The sequence below is a fragment of the Microcebus murinus genome, chromosome 25, assembly GCF_040939455.1.
Source record: "Microcebus murinus isolate Inina chromosome 25, M.murinus_Inina_mat1.0, whole genome shotgun sequence".
Lineage (NCBI taxonomy): Eukaryota > Metazoa > Chordata > Mammalia > Primates > Cheirogaleidae > Microcebus > Microcebus murinus.
In genome coordinates this window covers 8,858,124-8,883,353 of record NC_134128.1, presented here as the reverse complement: position 1 = coordinate 8,883,353, position 25,230 = coordinate 8,858,124, and the positions used below count along the sequence as shown (strand labels likewise).

General features: G+C 45.5%; 1 protein-coding gene across 16 annotated transcripts in view; it reads left to right on the top strand.

Annotated features, from left to right (window-relative positions):
- MLLT10 (MLLT10 histone lysine methyltransferase DOT1L cofactor) overlaps positions 1-18,585 on the top strand; it is a 198,777-nt gene extending 180,192 nt beyond the window's left edge. For 5 of the 16 annotated variants that reach the window (XM_012767325.3, XM_012767324.2, XM_012767330.3 and 2 more), the window contains 7 exons: positions 2,547-2,701; positions 4,484-4,672; positions 5,065-5,153; positions 5,283-5,644; positions 6,786-6,882; positions 12,472-12,675; positions 15,785-18,578. In XM_012767325.3, the coding sequence (XP_012622779.1) occupies positions 2,547-2,701; positions 4,484-4,672; positions 5,065-5,153; positions 5,283-5,644; positions 6,786-6,882; positions 12,472-12,675; positions 15,785-15,829 (1,141 nt within the window). In that variant the 3' untranslated portion in view covers positions 15,830-18,578. Of the gene's footprint in view, positions 1-2,546; positions 2,702-4,483; positions 4,673-5,064; positions 5,154-5,282; positions 5,645-6,785; positions 6,883-8,025; positions 8,509-12,471; positions 12,676-15,784 lie in introns of those variants that run through there. The other 11 variants (XM_075997676.1, XM_012767336.3, XM_012767335.3 and 8 more) reach the window with 6 other exon arrangements.
- Positions 18,586-25,230: the final 6,645 nt, after the last annotated feature.

Sequence of the window (25,230 nt, the reverse complement as noted above, 5' to 3'; positions counted from 1 at the left end):
GGCGAAGGAAACATTTTGAGATTTGGAAACTTTATTATCTCCTATCCATAGAGTATACATTGGTGAAGCTATAGAATGAAAGCATTCTATAGATAAGAAGCATGTCTAGACAATTAAGAAAAATGATTCTAAATCTGAATATTAATTTAAACACATGATTAGATTACTAAGCTAAAATGAATACCTCTTCATAGGTTTGCGATTATTTTGAACACTTTTATTATTTGTATATTTAGCTGCTGATACTATTAATGCATTAATTTGAGTGATTATTTTTGATCATAAAATAAGTCTTAAGGTCTTTTAATGCTATAGACCCAAGACTTTCAACTTTGGGTTTCAGTTGTAGGCAGCGCACTTAATCTCTTGTTCCTAATTCATTAATGAAGCCCTCATAGTTAGATCTTGAAATCCTGCTAGATCTTGAAATCCCGCTAGATCTTAAATTGTTTGACTCAGAGTATAGCAAATGTATTACATGCTTTGTGAAATTATCTTAGATAGGGTACCTGATAGCATTCAGGTACCATTTATTGAAATATAATTTATTAATAAATTTGGGGTTATGAAACTGTATTCCTTGTGTGCTAAGTGGGGAGAATGATGGTATGAAATACGGTATCAGTTTATAGAAGATAATGTAACTTTAGTGATGACTATCTTTTCATTCATTTTATTTTACCGTTTCAACTTCTGTACCTTATTGTAGTTTGTTTTCTCTGTGCTCTCTTAATTTGTAAACTCTGCATGGTGTTAGGTTGAAATACAGAGTGGGAGGAAAAGCCCATTCTGCAGTCTTTTTTTCAAGTATGAGAGAAATGCTGTTAAAAATTAAAATTTTTATGTGACAACAAATCATGAATATCAGCATCAGCTGTGGTGTTGCTGATATATTTGGGGAATGTCTGTTAAGTAATGTCTTTATCATTATGGAGATTAGTCCAGCAACCTCCAGTTTTTCTGTTTTCTAATGGTATATCTAGTAGTTCCTTTTTCCTTTATAATTCCTTGGTGAACTAAAAGTACTTTATTGTTTTTCATTATTGAAACCTGCAGAAAATTAAATATTCCTTCTTTGGAAACCAGGAATTGAAGTATATACAGTGATAAAATTATCTGACTAGTCTGTGATTTTATGTTGTGATTACTTCCATAATGTTTTCTTTTTCTTTTCTGAGAAAAAAGTTAATGGAAAACCTTATATGTTTAGTGGAGGAAGCATTACTTTTTGTCTCCCTTTTAAACTTAAAATATCACACAAGTTACCCAGAAATTATTCAAAATTCCTTATTGCTATTTTGCTTAGTATTGGTTTTTTATTTTTTTATTGGGTCTTAACACAATAAATGGTACTAAAGTATTTTCAGCATGTATTTCCAACTTTATATTGCCTTTTAAAAATCAGCCTGAAACGTAATAGCCTAAATTATCCTGGCATAACGTTCTATTTACAGAAGGATGGCCAAGTGTATGGAGCACATGATGTCCACATGTGGAATAAAAGACTCCATTTGTATATCTTCTTATGTAAATAAATTTTTGTATGGAAGTATATTGCAGAAGTGGCAAGAACACCAGTAGGTCATGAGAAGACCTGAGTTGCAGCCCTAACCCTGTCATTTACCTGTAGTGTATTTTTGGACACGTCACTAAAGCCCATCTTGTTTCCTCATTTGGAAATGGAACCCATAAATCAGCTTTTGACTTCTCACTAGGTTGTTGTGAAGATCATGAGATAATTATGTACACACACTTTTGAAAACTCTAAAGCTCTTTACTAATGTATTACGTTAACTTGAAGGATGCAGACCAGAAATGGCCACATTTACTAATTTAAAACAAAAAATTGGATGGAAGAACGTGAGATGTTCTTCATACAAATACTGTTTGTTTGGGAAAGGTCAATTGAGTGATAATCATTTGAGGTACTTATGTAAGACATTTTAGAAATACTTATATAAGGGGCTCAAATAAAATGTGGTTTGATCTTAATGTTCCTTAATACTGAAAATACTTGAAAATAAGTAATTTTGTATTTATATCAAACTCTGCTTTAAAATTTCTTTTTACTGATATTTGAGATTTTGTTGGCTGTAAATTCAAATGCCTTTCATAGTATTATAACTGTACAGTGTTGTTCTGATGTCACATATGTTAAGGCAAAATGGTGGGACTCTTTTCTGGCTAATTATTTTAAAGTCTAACTTTGTAAGACAAAAGAGAGAAAGACAAAGATAAAACCAAGTTCTTTTATAGCCTATTTCAGAGATTATTGGTGGTATGTTTATATTTTCTAGTGGTTTTAAATTATCTATTATAGCAAGCTATTCCCTTGATTCTATAATTTGGGGAGGAAGAATGATAATTACTCAATTTTAGGGTAGATTATGGTTTTGTAAACCCAGGAACATGATACCTCTGGCCTAGGCAGCCTGGTGTTAGAAAACTTGTACAGGAAAAAGAGGTCAGTGTAAAGTAAGAAACTTCAGTGCACTCTCCTTAAAAGCATTCCCTTCTTTTTAACTTGATGTTAATGATTTCAACAGATCCCCTGTAAGCAGCTTACAGATTCGCTATGATCAACCAGGCAACAGCAGTTTGGAAAATCTGCCTCCAGTAGCAGCCAGCATAGAACAGCTTTTGGAGAGGCAGTGGAGTGAAGGACAGCAGTTTTTACTAGAACAGGGTACTCCTAGTGACAGTAAGTATCCATTTCCTTATCTTTAAATAATGGTGGGTGGATGGATGGATGGATGGATGGGGATAGATGAGTGGATGGATGAACAGATAGGTAGATGAAGTCATTTTTCATCCAGAATAGTAATGAAATTTTGGTATACATTTTATATTATGTGAGAAAGTGTAATATAGGGGTTTCCTAGACTCTGTAGTATAGTCTTAACTGCTTAGACTTAAATCCTGTCTTTGCCGGTTACTAACAGAGTGATCTTAGGCAAGTGGAAGGGGGAGTGATAACGTATCTATATCAGAGAAATGTTGTGACGATTAAATGAAAAGTAAGAACAGTGCCTGTCTCTCATAAAGTGCATCTGTTAGGCGGTTATTGTTTACAATTATTATAATATTCGCACTTTGTTTCTCCATTGTACTTCATTCTTATCAATTTACTAAAATACGTGAGCTTTATCTTCTCTTAGCTTAATTGAAGAAAATTTGCTTACCTCTAAAGATTTTAAAAAATGCATATAGTTAAGCATGGCCAGCTAGCTTCTTAATTTTACAATTTAGAGGAGGAATAATAATTACTAAGTTACATATAACATCTGCTTATATTTATTAAATTATATGGTATACATTGTGTGCATACATGTTTAGTATCTTTATGATTTTATGTATTAGGACCATGGGTGAAAAATACCAAAAAAGTAGAGTTACAACAGGTGGTAGTTACCTAGAGAAGTGGCCTTAAGGAGATATGTTTTTAGGGGAATATAAGTAGTTTTCATCATTTTGGGATATAAACTTTTGCTACTGTATTTCATTAAAACATTTTGTTTATTGTAAGTGACCCATGTGCCATAAATTGGCATTTTTATGAATGGTGCATTCACAAAAAAATGCAAATTGTGAGGAAATTCATGCAGGGATAATCCTTTAAACATGATAGCTGGAGGACAGGTTTAGCTAAGTCTGATTGGGCATACTAAGGTTTTTTTGTGGGATCCTGGAAAGGAGGGATAAAAGTTAAATCCTTGAGAAATGACCGTATGTGTCTGTACCAGTGAAATTGTGTCTCTTGAAGGGCCTGAGGTCATGTTAAACAGATACAACTGTTTAGTACATAGAATTTTTAAAGTGTCCATCACTGTGGCCTAACAGCAACACACTCTTGTCAGTTGGGAGGTGCAGGTCTTGGAATTGAAGCTGGAAGTCAGCCTGTTTGCAGACCTTGCGCCTTTCCCCAGTAGAGAGGTGGCTGGGTGCACACACAGCGCTCCCTGCTGGGGGCCCTGCAGAGCAACCGAGCGAGCAGCTGGAACTGGAGGCTTCCTGCCAGGTGTCTGATGGTCGTGCTTAGTTTAAACCGAGCAACAAATAAAAACATGTGCTTATTATTGTGGCACAGGCTGTTTGTGCAACCCTTCCCATTGTAAATATGAATTTAATGAGAAATCATAGCAGACACTTGAATTTTTAATTAGGCTTTTGTATTAATGAAAATGTCATTTTTTTTGAGAATGGAAATTACCTGAACCTGGTGTATATTTTTTGGATACATCAACAAAGTTTCCAGAAGGCACAGCTAGGAACAATGTCTCTTATGTTTACAAAAGTACAAATATAAATATGACATTTATCTGTATATAAATTTAGGAATAAAACCTAATTATTGAGAAATATTTCAGAGAATTTCTACTTTTCTATTCTAACTTATTTCTAAGGTTGCTGACACTATGTCCGTAAAATACTTAGTCTTGTGTGTGGACTTGTCTTTATTAAAAACCATCCAAATGTTTGCTAGTTTTAGGAATGCTGAAGTCATTACACCAACTTCAAGTTGAAAACCGAAGATTAGAGGAACAAATTAAAAACTTGACTGCCAAAAAGGAACGTCTTCAGTTATTGAATGCACAGCTTTCAGTGCCTTTTCCAACAATAACAACAAATCCTAGTCCGTCTCATCAAATGCATGCATTTTCTGCACAGACTGGTAAGTACGACAATATTTATTTTGTATCTGATAGACTGTCAATGTCATTTGCATAGTGAGTAGTAATTGGTCACCAGTTATATGAAGATGTAGAAAAGGAATGACAGCTTATTTTTGAAGGGCATAAAGAATCCTGTTAAGTGATGTACATTCTTTAGTATGTAATTTAATGGTAAAATTTATTTAAATGTATAATGATCTTGTTATTGATTTAAAGCTATGGTATTTAATAGAGATATAGATTTTTTTTCTGTTTAATCTGGTCTTAGGAATAGTGAATAGCAAGACTTAGTGGTTTTGATATGGGCTTCAGCATAAGCTTTTAAATAAACTTTTAATTACACATAATGTAACCAACAAGGTAAATCAGTTTCTGTCTTTCATTACTCTAGCTCCTACCACTGATTCTTTGAACAGCAGTAAGAGCCCTCATATAGGAAACAGCTTTTTACCTGATAATTCTCTTCCTGTATTAAATCAGGTAATTTTTGTATATTTTCATTTGTGTTTTGTGAACAATAATATACTACCTTAAATGACTTAAAAATTATTGTAAACAGTTTTTTGCTGTGTTCTTTACAGCTTAAGTGTCTATTCCTTCTTACATTAGGACTTAACCTCCAGTGGACAGAGCACCAGCAGTTCATCGGCTCTTTCTACTCCACCTCCTGCTGGGCAGAGTCCGGCCCAACAAGGCTCAGGCGTCGGCGGAGTTCAGCAGGTCAACGGTGTGACAGTGGGGGCGCTGGCCAGCGGAATGCAGACTGTGACATCCACCATTCCTGCCGTGTCTGCAGTGAGTGGGATAATTGGAGCTTTGCCAGGTAACCAACTGGCAATTAATGGCATTGTGGGAGCTTTAAATGGGGTTATGCAGACCCCTGTCACAATATCCCAGAACCCCACCCCCCTCACGCACACGACTGTGCCACCTAATGCGACACATCCAATGCCAGCTACACTGACTAACAGGTAAGAAACTTACTTAAATATACTTTAGGTTTTTTTAGTGCAACATAGTACCAGTGTTGTCTGTGCTTTAGTTAGGGATTTTTAATGTGTTCCTTGTAAATGTACTCTAAGAAAATCTACCCCCAGATGATATTTTTGAAACTTAATTCAGATTAAAACAGAAATAAGCTGCTTTTAGTAATAGAGCCTTAAGTACAGTCTGTGCTGAAAATTTCAGTCTTGATCTGTGATGTCTATTTTTAAACGCTGATTTCTCTTATTTCCTTGTATATTTGCATTCATCTATCGTAAATTCTAAAGAAGGTAATAGTGTAGTGGGGGTCACATATGACTATTGGTTTCTATTAGCCGGGCATGGTGGCTCACGCCTGTAGTCCCAGCTGCTTGGGAGGCTGAGGCGGGAAGATCACTTGAACCCAGGAGATTGCAGCGAGCTGTCCATCACTACTGCACTCTAGCTGGGTGACAGAGTGAGACCTCCATCTCGCGAGGAAAAAAAAATTGGCTTCTTAAAATTCAACTATGTAATTTTTCAACTTTCTAATCAAAGATTTTGATATTAGGATTAAGGTCAAATATTTGTCTTAATTTCTAGGAAGTGAGACTCACTGGCTTCATTGTACTGGAAATTGTTTGAATGTTCAAAAATTAGAGGACTAAAGCCATGTTGTTATTAAACATACTGTTGGGGAATAAATGATTTTCAGGGGATTTGCAGTGGGCCCTGTTTCCTCTGGCTCTCTTTTCATTGGTTCTTAATTTTACCAGTGGGACCATTAAAAAAGGTTAGGTCAAATCAGTTAGCACATTTGAATTCTTTCTTTGTTTTAAATATGTGTTTACTTAGTGTCAGTTAAATTATTAACTGTGCTTGTTATAAACACATGCAGATTTCTATTCCATAAAATAAGTTATAGTGCCTATTGAATAATAAGAACGAACACATTTCTTGACAATGTGAATTCTTGATTAGCTTGTATACATGAATATATAAAGAGAAATAATTTGTACATAATTGTTTTCAAACAGTGTTAGGATTAAACTCTTTACTTGTTAATTTATTAAACATCAAAATGAAAAGTTGTCTTTCATTTTTTTTTTAAACATGTAGTAGAAAGTAAGACTTTTAATCATTTTTCAGTGCCTCAGGACTAGGATTACTTTCTGACCAACAAAGACAAATACTTATTCATCAACAGCAATTTCAGCAGTTGTTAAATTCTCAACAGCTCACACCAGTAAGTTCTGCCTTTTGATAATATTTAATTTTTGTTAGGAGCAAGTGTTCTACAGTAGATATTCAACATGGGTATAGATTATTTCTTTGTGAAATAACAATATTGAATGCATAATCCAAAGTTTCCTTGCCATGTGGTATGGTCTGTGATACCTGCAGTGACATCACATTGATGCATTAACTTACACGTTAGAACATGTGTCTTAACACTGTTGTAGGCTCTGGTGATACTGTGATAAGTCAGTCTCTGTTTTCACTGAGCTTCATTGTGAAAGGGGAGATACGAGACATAACACGGGCTTTTTGGTAGTGATGAATGCTCAGAAGAAAGAGAGCAGGGTAAAGGGGTAGGGCCCCAGGAGATCAGGGCCATTTTATTAAGGTTATTGAGTTTGAAATGTTCAATATTTTTTCTTTCCAGTTTCTTTAAAGTACTAAGTTTGACAGTTGATATCTCTGACATTTCACTTTGACACTTCTTTATTGTGAAGGTCCACCCTCAATCTTTCAGACATACCTTTTGGCTTGTGATTATCTTTCAAATTTTTTTTAGAGCAGTTTTTGTGAAACCATGGATAAGTAAAAAATTCATGTTATTTTCAAATATGAGTTCCATCATGGAACCAATGCAGTGCAGGTAGCTCGAAATATCAATGAAGTGTTTGGGAAGGGTGTGGCTAATGAACGCACAGTACCTGGAGGGGTTGAGAAGTTCCGTTCTGGTGATTTTAATCTTGAAAATGAGCCATGAGGGCAACCTGAGACCGAGGTGGATAATGATGAGCTGAAAGCTATAGTGGAAGTGAATCCATCTCAGCCTACACACGAATTAGCAAGATTTGACATTACTATTCCAACAATATTAGACCATTTGAAACCAATCGGCAAGGTAAAGCAGCTGGATAGATGGGTTCTATGTGCATTAAATGAGCATCAGAAGAGAAATCATCTCGAAGCTTGCCTTTCTTTGCTGCCACGACATAAAGGTGAACCATTTCTACATCGTATTGTTACATATGATGAAAAATGGATTCTTTTTGACAATCGCAAGCATTCAGCAGAATGGTTAAAGATGAAGTTTGAAAACACAGTCCAAAACCGCCTATTCATCCAAAAAAGCAAATGATGTCTTTTTGGTTTCCAGCGCTAGTATTATCCACCACAGCTTCATGAACCTGGTCAATCGATTACAGCGGATATCTACTGCAACCAGTTGGACGAAATGATGCCTATGCTTGTGATTAAGCAGCTGAGACAGGCCAATCCTCTTGCAAGACGATGCTTGACCATATGTCACACAGACAACGCTGCTCAAACTACAGCAGCTGGACTTGGGATCTCTTTGTCATCCACCGTATTCGCCAGACCTTGTACCAACTGCAAAACCACTTCTTGCAAGGAAAAATATTCAGTTCTAAACAAGCTGTGGAAAATGCCTTTGGAGATTTCATTGCCACTGGCTGTCTTTCCAGGCTTCTCTGCTGCTGGCATAAACAAGCTACCCTTAAGATGGCAAAACCATTGATAGTTTAGGCGGGTATTTTGATTCATTGTACTGCTTGTTTGAGATATAATAAATTATACCTTCAATTTGAAACCGGACGTTTCATATGTAATGACCTAATGCATAGGATCATCCCACCTCTTTGAGGGGCGACTTTGGCGCACAGACCTGAGAGACAGTTGAAGGAGTGTGCCACCACACCCTGCCAGTTTTTTCCATGTTAGTAGAGATGGTGGGTGGGGGAAGTGTCTTGCTTGAGCTGATCTCAAACTCCTGGCCTCGAGCAGTCCTTCCACCTTGGCCTTCCATAGTGCTAGGATTACAGGCGTGAGCCCTGAGCCCGGACTCATTGGTGACTTTTTGTTTAAAAAGTCTTTCTACTATGGAAATTTTCAAGTATACCAAAAGTGGAGTATACTGGAGTACTGTGTACCCATCATTCTGTCACCTGGCTATAATATCCCAATTTGTTTATCTTGTGTTCTCTTCTCCCCACTTTTTTTCAGGATTATTTTAAGAATTGGAGGGTTTTGAAGAGAATAGTAATGTAACTGTTTACATTTTAAAGCAGGGGTCCTCAAATTTTTTAAACGGGGGGCCAGTTCACTGTCCCTCAGACCATTGGAGGGCTGGACTATAGTTTAAAAAAAAACTATGAACAAATTCCTGTGCACATTGTTTTTTTACTTCAAAATAAGATATGTGCAAACGGGCAAAAACACCCGCATGTGGCCCGTGGGCCGTAGTTTGAGGACGCCTGTTTTAAAGGATTAGTTTAGCTACTGCAAGGAGAATAGTTTGTGTGTTAGAGGGAGATATGGGGCAGAGGTGGAGACAAGGAGGGCTCAGGCAGGAGATGCTGGCATCTCAAAATAGCACGGTCTGTATGGTGAAACTTGTCTGAAATCATGGTGTATTTTGAAGATACAACCAACAAAATTCATTTGTGGGATGTATAAGGAAGGAATCCTGAACAACTGGATGTTGACTTTTACTGAGAGTTGGAAGAAATGTATAACACCAGCTTCGGAGAGAAAATAGCAGTCCAGTTATGGGCATACTAAACTGGAGGCCTCGGTTGAGATGTCACAGTGGAAGGTAGACCAGGCCATCATGTACCGCGAGTCTGCAGTCCCAGGAAAGGGCACAGCCAGAGAGCGAAGGCTGGGGTCATGGCGCGCAGGGGATGCTGAGAGTCAGGAGAGCGATGTGATCTCCTAGGGATGAAGACCAAGCCCCGGCCGTCCTAAAAAAGGAGACTGAGCCAGTCAAGGCCTCGGAGGAAAAGGGGCCAGTGAATTAGGAAGAGCACAGAGACGGTGGTGTCTTGGGCCAGGTGAAGAAAATGTTTCCAGAAAGGGAAGAGTCAACTGTGTAAAATGCTCCTGGTAGGATAAGGATTGAGCATTGGATTTGGTTATCTGGAACCTTTTGACTAGCGCAAACTGCCTTTGACAGTAACCACCTCATTAAATGGTTGAAAAGAAAATGGGATGAGGGGAAGTAAAGATTGACTACAAGCAGCTCCAGACAGTGTACAGTAAAAAGCAGAGAAATGGGGGCAGGGCACGGTGGCTCACGCCTGTAATCCTAGCACTCTGGGAGGCCGAGGCGGGAGGATTGCTGGATCTCAGGAGTTGGAGACCAGTGAGAACAAGAGTGAGTCCCCATCTCTACTAAAAATAGAAAAATTAGCTGGGCGTCATGTGCCTATAAGTCCCAGCTACTCGGAAGGCTGAAGCAGGAGGGTCGCTTGAGCCCAGGAGTTTGAGGTTGCTGTAAGCTAGGCTGATGCCACTGCACTCTCGCCCCGGCAACAGAGCGAGACTGTGTCTCGGCCAAAAAAAAAAGGAAAGAAAAGAGAAATGGGCCGCAAAAGACAGACATGGCACGAGGGGGTAGTTTCTGTTCATCTTGAGGGAGGACAGTTCCCAGCAGAGGAGGAGGATAGGACAACAGCGTCTCACTGCAGCCACAGGCGGTTAGAGCAGCGGAGCAGCGAGGGAAGGAGGGGATCTTGGTCAAGTGAGGAGGTGTGAAGTGTAGGTATCTTAGAGAAGGGAAGAGTGGACCGTGTCCCTTTGCTCCACTCCCTTGCACACTTGATTTCGTTGTTTAGTTAACACGGGGGTCAGCTTTTGTAATTTTTTTCAAAGACATATTTATGTACTTTTTAGTAAAAAAAATATATTGAAGATAGTTTGAATCTGGGTCATTTTCATTGTCGCTGTTCTTACAGTGGCACAGAGATTATATATAAATTCTTAATGCTTACACTAAAATGTGATCTTGCTTTTTTTATCTCTTGCTTCATCTTACTATGAAGTACTGAAACTCATTCTAGGTGTCTTCTTATTAGAGTAAAATATTGATTAACAAGAAGAGAACATAGAGATAACCACATTTCTAGAACATGGTTGATTAAGGAATTTTCAGCACAAATTATTGCTCAGAGACCATGAGAACTCAAGGGGCTACAGCTCTTTTTCTTTTGTCAGCCGAGGTTGTGGGAGGCAGTTTATTCGCTCACAGGCATTAACTCTGTGGAGGTGGGAATTTTATTACAAGGCAAAGGTGTAGCTTCCACCTTAACTCTCTAGCTGGACTCTCCTTCCCCCACTCGTCACTCTCCTTTTCCTTGGCTTGCCGTCCCCTCTGGGTGGCCTTCAGATTGCTAAATCAAGTGGTCAGTTCTCTGCCTTGCCTGACCTGGCAGCAGCACGCGATAGAGCTAATCACAGCTCCCCCTCCTCGGAACACTTTGTCCCCTCGGCTTCCAGGACACCACGTGATCTCGGTTTTCTTCTTACCTGACTGGTCATTCCTTTGTAGCCACCTTTCCTGGGTCCCCTCAACTCCAGAGTGCCCTAGAACTCAGCAATCTCCCTCACTCGCTTATCTTTTAATGCCACCTGTGTGCTGATATTTAGTCTTCAGCCCAGGCCTCTCTCTGGAACTTGAGACTCTTATATCCAAGTGCTGAGCATCTCCACTTGCAGATCTTAAAAGACATTTCAGACGTAACGTGTCCAAAGCTGAACTGATCTGCCCCCCCCAAACCCACTGCACCCCTAGTTTCATCACCCCAGCTGACAGCAACTCCATCCTTCCAGCTGCTCAAGCCAAAAGCCTTGCACAGTCCTCTATCTCTGATACCCACCTTGACTCCACCAAGAATTCCTCAGTCAGGTTGTGTCACTTCTCTGCTCAAAACCTCCTGGCTTCTCATTTTGCCGTGAGTACAAGCCAAAGTATCTGTGCGGTCCACTGTGAGCCCTGCACGCTTCTCCTGCCGCCCTTGCTCACTCCATCCTGCCCCGCTGCTCCCTGGCTGGGCCTGGATCGTGGCTCTGTGTGCCTGTGGGGCGGGGCCCTTGGCACTGGCCGTTCCATCCACCTGGAATTCCTTCATCTCCACGGCTCTGTCCTGGTGCCAGCTCCTCAACGGGAACTGCCCTGACCGATCTCCTTACAATAACAACCTCACACCCCCACCCCCCATTTCCCTTTGCTCTTAGCAATAATCACATCCTAACGTTTTTGTTTGTTTTTCTTCCCCTGCGCTGATAGTCTCCTGCATCTAAAACAGCGCCTGGTACATAGTAAACACTCAGGAAGTATGTAAATATATCGAATGGAATACGTTTCCTGTGAAGAATAGTCCATAACTACATCAAGAAAGCACCCTTACTGTTAGGCTTGAATGAGAACATTAAAGTTGTATTCAGTCTGGACAGGATTATGAGAAGGGTTTGACCACACGAAGCAGTGAAAACTAGATGACTTGTGGCTTATCGAAGTTGCTGTGCCCCTTGGTCATAGCGGGTAACCTACTGCACACAGAGGTCTCTTACAGTTGTGTGCCCTGTTTTGATAATAAGCTGTTCGCTGATAGACATTTTATAGTAGACGGCCATTATCTAGTGCAGCATATTTTTCTAGATGAGACACTTATTTTCTTTCTAGTAATGTGAATGTGACTTCTGTTTAAATATCTAACACTAAAGGAAAGACACCAGATAAGGCAGGCGCTCCTGACGGCTGCTCCACCCTGGGGACTCACTTTCTCCTGTGTTTCCACCTAAGGAGCAGCACCAGGCCTTTCTATACCAGCTGATGCAGCACCACCACCAGCAGCACCACCAGCCCGAGCTGCAGCAGCTGCAGCTGCCCGGCCCCGCGCAGATCCCCATCAACAACCTCCTCGCGGGCGCGCAGGCGCCGCCCCTCCACCCGGCCACCAACCCCTTCCTCCCCCTCCACGCCGACGGTGCGAGTCAGAAGGTACCAGTAAGTATGTTTGCTGTATTACGTCTCATGACGTCAGAGATCATGCTCTAGCCTTTAAAATTTACTATTCCTCTGATGTCTTCTTAAAACCAGTTGTTTCAGCAGCTGGATATTATAAACAAAGGACCTACGCCAGTATATGTATCTCCCCTAAGAACAGCAGTTTCAGTTTGCACATAGGTTTTGAAGGCTGTTTTATGATTCAGCAGTTGTCAAAATGAAAATGTTTTCGTTAGCAAGTCATACAGGACAGTCCACGCCAAAGACTAGTTGGTGTTTTCTAAGAAGCTTTAATTAATTTGTTTAGGTATAGAACTAATCTATATAGTATAGGAATATTTCTATTTTGCTCCAAAGTGCTTTTAAAAGTGATTATATTTATAATAAAGTTAATATATACATTTTATGACAAGCAATCCAATTATTCTACCAGTTAACTGTTTTAAAGAAATCACAATCACATTTGTAATGTAATTTCAAATTTTAAATTCTTTAATTTCATATGATAGCATTTATCCTTTCAATGTACAAAGTTAAGATAAATTAAAAATGGACGTAGGAGCAGTATACTACGCATACAATAGCACACATTTTAGGGCTGTTTCTTTCTATTAATTCTTCCTTTTAATTACATCTGCTTTACTGGAATATAAATGTTTTCCCTAAATTCCAGTGCAGGGCAGAGCCCAGTTAGCAGAAGGCTACGGGGCTGTAGAGTGGGACTGGACGCCAGGAACAGGAAAGAGGGAGAGAGGAGGTGGGACTCGGCCAGTCACAGTGTCCAAAGTCACAGGGTGTGCGATTTCCAATTACTTTTGAGAGTTTCATCGTGCCGTTAGTCTTCAGAAACTTTAGTTTGTATTCAGTTATGAGAATTCGAATGGTAGGATTGTTTTTCTTCAATGCTTTTTGTTTGCACTCTTGCTTTGCTGACTTCCCGATCACACAAGCCTCACCAGTATTTTGCTGACATGGGAATTTTAGAAATTTTACAATTTTTTTCTTGTGTTATAGGTTGGTGCAAAAGTAAATACGGTTTTAGCATTGTTGAAATTTGCTGTTTGTTACAAATGTGGTTATGTTATACATCACTGTAATGCGCATTTTTTTATTTCGGCGTATTATGGGGGTACAGATTTTAAGGTTTCAATAAATGCCCTTTTCCCTCCTCCCCCCACAAGTCTGAGTCTCCAGCATGACCATCCCCCAGATGGTGCACACCTCACTCATTATGTATGTATATACCCGCCCCCCTCCCCCCTGTCCAATACCCTATTACTGTAGTACCTATGTGTCCACTTAGGTGCTGCTCAGTTAATACCAGTTTGCTGGAGAATATATGTGGTGCTTGTTTTTCCATTCTTGGGATACTTCACTTAGTAGTATGGGTTCCAGCTCTAACCAGGAAAATATAAGATGTGCTATATCACCGTTGTTTCTTAGAGCTGAATAGTACTCCATGGTATACATAGACCACATTTTATTAATCCATTCTTGGATTGATGGGCACTTGGGCTGTTTCCACAGCCTTGCAATTATGAATTGTGCTGCTATAAACATTCGAGTGCAGGTGTCTTTTTTGTAGAGTGTCATTGGATCATTTGGGTAGATGCCCAGCAATGGGATTGTTGACAGAAGTTGACAATGACCCATTGAGAGCCATCATCAAAGCTGATCCTCTCACAACTACAGGAGAAGGTGCCGAAGAACTCAAAGTCAACCATTCTACGGTCATTCGGCATTTGAAGCAAATTAGAAAGGTGAAGAAGTTCGATAAGTGGGTGCTTCATGAACTGACTGAAAATCAAAAAAATCGTCATTTTGAAGTGTCTTCTCTTCCTGTATGAACCATTCCTCAATCAGATTGTGACATGCGACGAAAAGTGGATTTTGTATGACAGTCAGCGATGACCAGCTCAGCGGTTGGACCGAGAAGCAGCTCCAAAGCACTTCCCAAAGCCAAACTTACACCAAGAAAAGGTCACGGTGACTGTTGGGTGGTCTGCTGCCAGTCTGATCCACTCCAGCTTTCTGAATCCCAGCAAAACCATTATATCTGAAAAGCATGCTCAGCAAATCGATGAGATGCACCGAAAACTGCAACGCTTGGAGCTAGCACTGGTCAACACCAAGGCCCAATTCTTCTCCATGACAAGGCCTGACCACAGGTCACACAACCAATGCTTCAAAAGTTGAACAAATTGGACTTCGAAGTTTTGCCTCATCCACCATTCACCTGACCTCTCGCCAACCCACTACCGCTTCTTCAAGCATCGACAACTTTTTGCAGGGCAAATGCTTCCACAACCAGCAGGGTACAGAAAATGCTTTCCAAGAGTTCGTCGAATCCCGAAGCACAGATTTTTATGCTACAGGAATAAAACTTATTTCTTGTTGGCAAAAATGTATCGATTGTAATGGTTCCTATTTTGATTAATAAAGATGTGTTTGAGCCTAGTTATTTAAAATTCATGGTCCAAGACCACAATTACTTTTGCACCAACCTAATAAGTAAATTATTTATTGTGGTTTTTCCATTAAATATGAGTATTAATTAGCTAATAGAAGAAAGTAAGGCTGGGAGATAGTATTTACTGAAGTACCTTGCCATGTGCCAGGCCTCCTCCTTAGAACCAATGGCATATGTGATTTCAGTCTTTAACCCAGTAAGTTGTAACCTCATTTTTAATAGATTGGTAAAAGGAAACTGAAAGATGTTTAAACTTAAAGGACAAATAGCAAATACGGGAGCAGAACCCACAACTTTCTTAGTCCATAAAAATTTTGTTTTCCATAATACCATGTTATTGCTTCTGTGGAAAAGAGTTTTGAGGATTAATTTACACTTTCCCTAGGTGTTCTGTCCCTGAGATGCTCAAGCCTACTGCTACTCTTGTTTTTGGACACTGCAGAATGTTTTAAAAGTGTTTACTAGTAAATTCATGTCTATATAGTATGCTGGGAAGTAGCCTTGCCAATTTTCAGAAGACAGAAATAACTGTATATAACACATTTCATCTTAGTTACAATTTCAATTAAGAGGATATTACCAAGGGTTGGTCATAACTCAGTTTACCTAATGCATTTGATTTGTTTGTTTTAACTGCAGAGACTTAGTGATAAAACTGGGCCGGTAGCTCAAGAGAAAAGTTGACACTTGAGAAACATCTAGAAATTGCCTATCCTGCTGTTCTAGCACTTCGTCTGGCTGCTGTTGCAGTCCTTTCACTACAACTATGAAGAAATGCAACAAGAAACTCACTGCACAACAAAGGATTAATTGCCACAAGGACATTCTTGTAAGGCTTTAATTTTCTTGTTGCTTTGTTGCACTGAAATGGAATTCCCATATCCCCTACCCCTCACCCTAATTTTTTCTTTTTTGAACTTGGAAAGAAAATTTAGTAACTAACTCTTGTCAGTGAAATAATTTACATGCAATGAGTTAATCAGCCCAAGAAAAATTCAATATAGTTGGCACACAACTAGTTTTGTCATAAATTGGAACTATGAATAGCAAAACTAAAAACTTGTTCCATTTATAAGCTACTTGATTTTATTGTACAAGTTGGAAGATGAAACATGATCTTTTGGTTACAGTATGCTTGCTCTGTGAGTCAAATCTTAAAACCAAATTTCAAGGAACTGTCCAATTTCTTTTGGAGTTTTGATTCAATATTGCAAATACAAAGGTCAGCAACTGGGACTTGGCAATCTTTGTTTAAAAAATTTGCTTTCTGATGGGATTTGGCCAATTTTGGTAATCAAGTTAGAATGGTAATATCTGCTTCTGCTAAAGGTAATTTTCTTTTGATAATTGCTTTTTCTTTAGTGTTAAGACCCACTCATATTTTAAAGAAACCTTGACTTAAGTGAGTTCTAAGGCTGCTGGGGGAACCCGATCAATTCAAAGTGAAAGACTTCATTCCGGAAGAGGGGGCCACTCTGGAAACCGTGGGTAGGGTTTGGCCTTGTCCAAGTGCCTGTTCGTACCTCCATTGTGTCGAGACAGCAGAGCTCGCACAGTCAGTCCTTTGTGAGCAGCAGGAATTGTCCCACGCGCTGGCAGCCTTCCCCATGCTTCCGCCTTTATTCAAAACTTTCTGTGCCACTGTAGATAGCTCAGGCAAAACTGTTACCTGGGTATTTGTCCACTAATGAGTCACAAGGAAAGGAGTGGATTTGGCGAGAAAACACATTTGTTTTATTTAAACAACTTCTCATTACTGACCATTAAGACAAAACAAAAACCCACCACTACAGTTCCTGGAGCAGGTGAACCATATCACAGCCCTCCCACTTTGGGGAGCCGCACTCTTGATGTGACAGCATGGCAGAGAATATATTAAACGATTGGGGGACGTGATCATTGAACTGTTCTTAAATGTGTGAATTATTAGTGGAAAAGACCCAGCTGTAATTAGACCTCCACTGTGTACTTAGCTGGAAGAACATGTTAATTCTGCAATATGTCTCTTGGTTAAACATTGCACAGTTCTTACCTCATTTCTGTAAATAAGGTTTTGTGAATCTGTTTTGTATTGTGAAAAATTCATAAGATAACATTGATATTTTGATTTGTAATATTTCTAATTGGTAGATTTAATTGAAAAGTAAAATTAATTTATTTTTATATGTTCAGGGGAATTTTAAAGAAAGTCAAATCTTTTGTAGATAATTTAAAAACATCAGTGTGGTTTATTTTACTTATTTAACCCACTGGTGATTATTCTGTAACAATTTGTATAAATGGTAAATTTTGAATGTGTTGTTATTTTACCTAGATGTAAAATTCCACATGTATTAAAATGTACAAAGTTTTTGTTAATAAAATTTAATAATGTTTATAACTCTGTGCCCTTCTTGTTTGGAGAGGCTGAAGGTCCTAAGGACTACCGGGGACTGCCCCTGGAGTCTCAGGACGTGCGTCCTATTTGGAACATTCGAAGTTAGCGCAGCTTTTCTCACGAGTAAGCTCTGCGCACGTGCAAAGCAAACCAGCCTTGTGCTCCAGATCTTAGGTCAGTAGCAGATGAGAGAAGGGAAACAGCCATGGTGGAGGCAGAAAGGAAGGTAGATTCCAGTTGAGATGATCATAGCTCATTGATGAATAGGATTCCCCCCGTAAAGATTCAGTTCCTCTTGTTTATGTGGTTAGCTCTAACTGGAGGCATTCCATGCTGGAGAAATCCAAATCTATTTAGTGTTTCTTGGGTCTTGGGAAGCTTCCGAATCGCCTGTGGTGCTTTTCAAAACCATAAACACTCAGGCTTTCCCTCAGACTCAACTGAATCAGCACTTACTGATCTGAGTAATTTGCTCCAAGTAATTAAGAGTTGAATGAACAAGAAAAACTGGTTCTAGGCTCTTAACTTCATTAAGGAGTGAAGTTTAGGTTCCTGGAGAGACTTTTTTATACACAAGTGAAAAATAATTGTCTGACTCTAGAAAGTCTCGTCTCTCCTAAGGCTAAGGATTATCATTCCTCTAAAATGACAGGTGACTCCTCGATTAACTCCTGCCTCAAATTTTAAACTCCAAGTAATTTCTTAACATATCCTTTATCTCAGCTGCTTGTTGGTGGCAGTGTCCTGCTGCCTGCGGGGGAGAGTCCTGTACAGCCGCTGCCTGGAGACCAGCCCCGGCTTGGCCCTGGAAGGAGCGCTGCGGGGCTGGTTGCTGTGTGGACAGCCGCCCTAGGGTCCTGGGATGTGTGATCCTGTTGTGAGCCGAGAAAAAAACGCCACCGAGTAGGAAGAGGAGAGGGGCTAATCCCTGGGGACAGTTCCCCTCCTCACAAGAGGCAGGAGAGTTAGGTACCTCACAACAAAATATCATTTTGTTTTACATAAAGGTGATGTACTTTGAACTAGAAATTTCAGCGAGACAGATACCATTCATCTTAGTTTTACTTTTTGAAAATGAAACATGGACAGCACCATCTTTTGTAAAAATTAAAGTAGGCTTTTCAAGACGAAATAGCTGTGAACTTCTATAAACATTTGGAAATCATTTTAAAAATAATTTTTGCTCTGTTAAAAGTTCATGTCAACTGTTAATATATCCTTCACCCAGCTATTTGCAACAAAAGAAATGTCTGTTTCAAACTAATGGCTGAATTAGTATTATGCCCCACAAATACAAAACAGTCACCAAATGCATACAGTTCTATAAACACAGCAGATATTCCCATGCAACCTGTCTCCTTTGGTGACAGCTCTTTCTGAGGGGGTACTTCCCACCCCCACGAATCCATGAGGGTCGTGTGTCCCTTCCAGCTGTCCCCACACTCCACCCAACTTGCGAATCTCTCTAGCTGCATGGGCTGGGGCTGGGGGTCCCCACAGTCACAGGCTGTAGGACAGGACAGACCACGCATTGGCTTTCCTTTTAACACTATTGAGTGCTAGTAGCAACCTTTTTTTCTTCTTGAGACAGAGTCTCGCTTTGTTGTCCAGGCTAGAGTGAGTGCCGAGGCGTCAGCCTAGCTCACAGCAACCTCAAACTCCTGGGCTCAAGCGATCCTCCTGCCTCAGCCTCCCGAGTAGCTAGGACTACAGGCATGCACCACCATGCCCGGCTAAGTTTTTGTATATATTTTTAGTTGGCCAATTAATTTCTTTCTACTGTTAGTAGTCTTGCTCAGGCTGGTTTCAAACTCCTGACTTTGAGAGATCTGCCCCACTCGGCCTCCCAGAGTGCTAGGATTACAGGCGTGAGCCACCGTGCCCCAGCCTGCAACCTGGTTTTTACATTAAGAAAGTTAGTGTGAGCACTCTTCCAAAAATTTGAAGGTAGAAAAAGAAGCTTCCCATCATTCTCATCTCCCAACTGGCAGTTTTTCTTAGAATAAATGTACACATAACTTCTAAGTATTTTCTCTTACGAAGTTTTCCTGTATAGCTGAATATGTAGTATACACATAGAAGTGGCCTCCTTTTGTCACTTCAATAAAAAGTGACATGAAAGACTTTAGAAATTAAGTTTTATGTTTGCTATAAACCACTGATTTTCCTGGTCACAAGTGCGGTTTCCCACCAGTGCTGTCGGGCAGGAGCACTGTGAGCGCTGTTCCCTTTCCTTTTGGGGGCATCTCCAGGGGTTCGGGGAGAAGTGGCAGCATGCAAAGGGGCAGGGGCTTGGGGAGGACCAGCACTTGTTATGGGGGTCACACAGGCTGAGAAAATGAGGCCGGGAGTGCAGTTGTCGCGGGTCACAGAGCAGCGAGGCAGCGGCGCAGGCAGGACAGTCCCGGCCAGGGCAGGAGGGTGCCAGGAGACAGACGCGTTAGCTTCTAGATGCGGCTCCACAGGCAGGCCCACACAGCCCCTGCGAGTGTACGGCGCCGCACTGGCCGCCTCTAGGCTAGAAACTCCCAAATCCACGAGCAACTTCAGGCATCCCGAGTTCAATTTTCAAGTTTTGTTCTCAACTCTCGACACTTCTGATCTCGTTCAGGTGGAACCAGCTCTGGGCCTTGGGCTGGTTTGTGAGAACTGCAGCCCCCCCAGGCCAGCCCCACCTGCTCCCAGGTGGGAGAGCAGCAGATCGTCCCCGCTCCTCCACGCCCCGATGCTCATCCAGGGTACTGTGAGCCGCGCGGCGTGTGACGCGTGTGCCTCTGATGTGCACACAGCCCGGGAGGGGGGCCGGGCCGGGCACAGCTGCTGGAGTGTGAACTGGAGCGATTAGGAACAAGGATTTTCTGAGGCAGGGCGGGACATGCCGGTGACAACCTAGAACCCCTCCTGCCTCCACGCTCCCTCGGGGTGACGGGAGGCGATTCATCTGCAGGCGTGTGTGGCTCAAGCCAAGGGCCCAGCACAGCCCCAGCCTCCCGCGCCCCGGGCAGGACCTCAGACAGCCCGTCCCCTCGGCTCTGCCTGTCCCGGGCGTAACTGGAAGCGGGAAGCGCACGGACCCGCGTGTGGCTGCAGCGGGAGCCACACGCCCTCGGCTCCGTGTTGGCTCCGAGTCGCAGCCCCCGCTGCCACCCTGCCTGCCCGAGGGGTGCGAGGGCGTGAGGGCCGTGGCCACTGCCATCGAGGCCCTGACAGCGGGACGAGGATGGGACTAGGGAAGAAACAGGCGAAACCCTGGTGGAACCGGGCACTGAACCAGTTTGGAGAATTCAGAGGAGACACACGGAGGAAAGGTCGGGTGGGTCCCCGAGCGACAGTGACCACTGAGCAGGGCAGGCGGAAGCAGCGGGGCGCGCTGCCGCCGCGGGGAGGCCGCAGGGGAGGGGCGCGCGGTGGCCCTGGGCTGGCCGGCGCGCACGATCTCGCGTGTCCACTCGCGAGGACTCGCTGGCGAGGAGACGCAGAGTCAGGTTCCCAAGTCTCTGCGCAGCTGTTTCGGGCACTAGGGAAGAGCCGTGGCCGTCCCTGGACTGGGGAGGAGTGTGCCTGTGCCGAGGGCGGGGCTCTGGGCCGGGAAGGCCACCCTCAGACCGAGGCAGGCGAGGTCACCAGGGCAGGGCAAGGGCAGGGAGGGGGAAGGAGGCTGCAGACCTTGGGGAAAGCAAGATTTAAAAAGCAACAGCTGAGACGTCTGGAAAGGAATCAGAGGAGGAGCTGGGGATCCCTAGGACTGTCACCCACCGCCTTCCCCAAAGGACCGGAGGCTTCGCAGTGGGGGTGACACGCTGGTGGCAGCGGGATGGAAGGGGTGGGGCCGAGCCTCTCGGACACAGTACCAGATGCGTGGTGACGTGAGCAGGAGCAGTTTTGGTGGCAGGAAGGAGGCGTAGGAGTCGGGCGACAAGCGCTAAGGGGAGTGGGTGCAGAGTCGCCTGGGGGGGCGGGTCTGATGCTCCCCAACGTCTGTCCTCGTACAAAGCCAGCGCCAGTCTCACAAGCCCAGTGGTGAAATTTACACACAGCGGAAACTCACTTCTCCCAGTTCTGGAAGCCGCACGTCTGACGGCAGGCTGCCCACGTGGGCGGGGAGCACCTGTTCCAGGCGGCCGGTGGCGGACTTCTCATGTCACACGGCAGGAAGAGCGCATTTAGGCTCTGGCGGCCTACAAGGGCAGAGTGCCCCCCCCCCGGGCTTGTTCCTGAGAACTATTGGCCCCCAAAGGCTCCATGGCGCCAGCCCCCAAAGGTCTCCTGGTGTCACCAGCTTGGCGGTTGGAATTTGAACACAGGAATCTGGGGTGGACAGGGACACATTCAGTCCGCCGCAATGGACCTCACGGCTTGCAGCATCACTGCCGTCCCTGTCACCATCGCCCCTCTGGTTGTCCTGGTCTCCCAGGGCGGGCACGGACAGGTGCTTTCTGCAGCTGAACTGTCCACGCTTAGAAATCTCTAAGTAAGGTGCCATTTTCCTGCAAACCCGTGGCCCCGGGTGGACGCACCGTGCAGGGATGCGCCACCCCGAACCCACAAAACTGGAGCCATTGGAGTGCGACCTCAGGGGTCCGCCGTGCAGCCAGGACTGAAGCTCCCAGTCTTTGAGGGGTCCCCACCCAACCGGCACCCCCTTTGCCCGTGAGGCTGCTCTCACGTCCCTGAGCCGCCTGCGTCACCTGGAGGCCCAGCGAGGTGCCAAGAGCCCCTTCTCCCGGCTGTGGCCCAGGCAGCTTTGTCATTCACTCCACTGTGACACCTTGACATCCTGGTCACTCACAGGCGTGGGACGTGGGGGAGGCTCTGCTGGGCCCAGGCCCCCAGCTGTGGCTGAGCTGAGCAGACTGGGACCCCCTAACCCGTCCTGCCCTGCCAGCCCGAGGCTCTGCAGCTGCTTCCGGTTTGTGACCTGTGCTTCCTCCTCGTCAGATCGTCTCTCCCGGTCACTGCGGCCCTGTCGCAGCTCGCCCTTACTCAGCTTGGCTTTTGGGATCAAAGTCCCATCCCAGACCGGATGAAGATGCCTCCCGCCTGCGGCTACACTGACACCAGGGCCCACAGGGGGCAGAGCACGGGCAGCTGCCAGGTCGCCAAGCAGGGCGAGGACAGGGAGGCCTGTGTCCCCTGGGCCCCAGGGAGGGATGGAGCTGGGACCGTCCCCCCCCCAGTCTGATGTGGGGACAGTGGGGCGCCTGGCTTCATCTCAGAGCAAGTGGCAGTCCCGGGCCCTGGCTGGGACCTCGCAGGCCCCAGGTGGAATCGGGTTCAGATCCTGGCGCCTCCCATCCCACCCCGGGACGGAATCCTCCCTCCCATTCCGGGGCAACAGCCCCAGGCAACAGTGTCCCCGTCCAGTTTTTAAATTCCGGTTTTCACATAATCGTGGCCAAAGAAAAAATTTCCAACAGAGAAACTTGTTAAGCCACGTCTAAGCGGGATCCGCAAGGACACGCACACACCCGCCTCCGCACCGCCATGGGGACCAGGTGGATTTGGCATAAACGAGTAGATGTGTCATCTGCCATTTTGCGGAATGTTTCTTTGAGTGACGACAAAGGCGTTGGCACGGTGTCCGTTTTCCCGCGTGACTTGGGCCACAGAGAACGGAAGCGCGACTCCCCGAGGCCACCCGAACCTTGCCAGTCTCACCTGGTGAAACCAGGATGTCGCTGCCGACCGCATGGACCGAAGACAGCCCAGAGACACCGCCGGGCCGCCGCGTGCCGGCCGGGGCTCTCCTTGCCGGTCCCGAAGGCAAGAGGCCAGCGGCCACCTTGACAGTAAGACCCGCGCCCTTCCGCCAGCCAGGCCCCCGCGGCCGTCTGACGGGTGAGGGCGGTGACCTGGCGAAGGCCCTCGTCAGAGGCGGTTTCATCTGGCCCTGAATGTCCCGCAGCTGGCGCAGGTGCCGGCCGGGCCAGAGGGAGCTGGGGCCGCCCTGGCCCTCGCCGCGCAGCTCACAGCCCCAGGACGCGTCCCCAGCGTCCCCCGGAGTCCAGCCGCCCGTTGCCACACGCTTCCTCCCGGCCAGGGCAACAGAACCGTCCCCACAGCACGACCATTGAGCCCTCGTGAGAAAAGCCGCAGGCTGGAGGCCGCAGTGGTGACCCAGACGGGAGCCTGGGTCGCAGCCGGGAGAACGCGGCTCCGTCGCACAAACGACCCAAACCCACTCCCGGCGTTTACACCTCCGCGGGCTGCAAAGGACTTTCGGGGCCTCTGCCCGTCCTGGAACCCGCCCTGCGAAGCCGGGGCCCCAGAGGGGAGGGTGACTCAGGGGCCACCTGCCTGGCTGCCCGGGCCTGGCCACCCGGTAGCGACCCCCGCCTGGCACGGCACCCGCGGCGCGCAGGCTCCGAGTGAGGTCACCAAGGGAGACCCGAGGCGAAGCGGTTCATTTTCAGCCCAGTATTTGGAAGCTGGATTTGTTTGGGGGCCATTAATTGGGGCGGGGTGGGGGTCGCTTTAAAATTGAAGATGAGACACCAAAATGCTGTTTTAACCGGACTAACCTTAAGCAGTGGAAGTCACCGCAGTCACGCGGGTCTCGCCGCTGAAGCCTCGCCTGGCCGACTCAGCCTCGGGAGCCAGCCGTGGCCCTAAAAAGGCTGAGCCCACCTGGGCGCCCTCGGGCGCGGGGCCAGGCTCACCTGTGCCCGGGTGCAGGGCGGGACCAGGCTCACCTGTTGGGGGTGCAGGGCGGGACCAGGCTCACTGTGTGGGGGGTGCAGGGCAGGGACCAGGCTCACCTGTGCCCGGGTGCAGGGCGGGGACCAGGCTCACCTGTGCCCGGGTGCAGGGCGGGACCAGGCTCACCTGTTGGGGTTGCAGGGCGGGACCAGGCTCACTGTGTGGGGGGTGCAGGGCGGGGCCAGGCTCACCTGTGCGGGGGGTGCAGGGCGGGGCCAGGCTCTCCTGTGTGGGGTGCGGGGCGGGGCCAGGCTCTCCTGTGCGGGGGTGCAGGGCGGGACCAGGCTCACCTGTTCGGGGGTGCAGGTCGGGGCCAGGCTCACCTGTGCGGGGGTGCAGGGCGGGGCCAGGCTCTCCTGTGGGGGGGGGTGCAGGGCGGGGCCAGGCTCACCTGTGTGGGGTGCAGGGCGGGCTCAGGCGGCCCCAGCCAAACAGACAAAACCAAGGGGAGTCTCTTCACTGTCCCTCATGGGGGACTCAGACCCTGTGCACTGGCTTCCGGGGTTTGCCACCTTCAGCAGCGCCCGGTGGCCGGAACGCAGGCCCGCGGGAGTCTGGGCGCAGCTGAGGGCCTGGATGGCGGGGACAACGGCCTCCCCCGGCACGAGGCACCGTTTAGCCTGTGCACTCAGTGTTGGGAGGAGACCTGGCTGCTGAGACGAGCGACCACGACCACAACCAGCACCCAGACAGCCCGTGGCGTGTGCGGTCGGTGTTATCGGGCTCCGGCTCCGCCTGCGAAGGGCTGTGGGACGGGATTGCTGCGTGTCGAGAAAAAGGCCTGCAGTAAGAGGCTTGCTTTTAAGGTGTCCAAACCACTCACAGTGGAAAGTTCACTGAGATTTTATTCTAATGCTGGGAAGGGAGCTCGGAGACGGGCTGGGACGGGGGCGGGCGCCGCACGTGGCGCCGATGGAGGCGGGAGGCCCCGCAGCAGACTCGGATGATTTGCGGAAAATCTAAGCCACCTGCTCTGCGGCTGGCACCCTCGGCCCCCTCCCCCACCCCG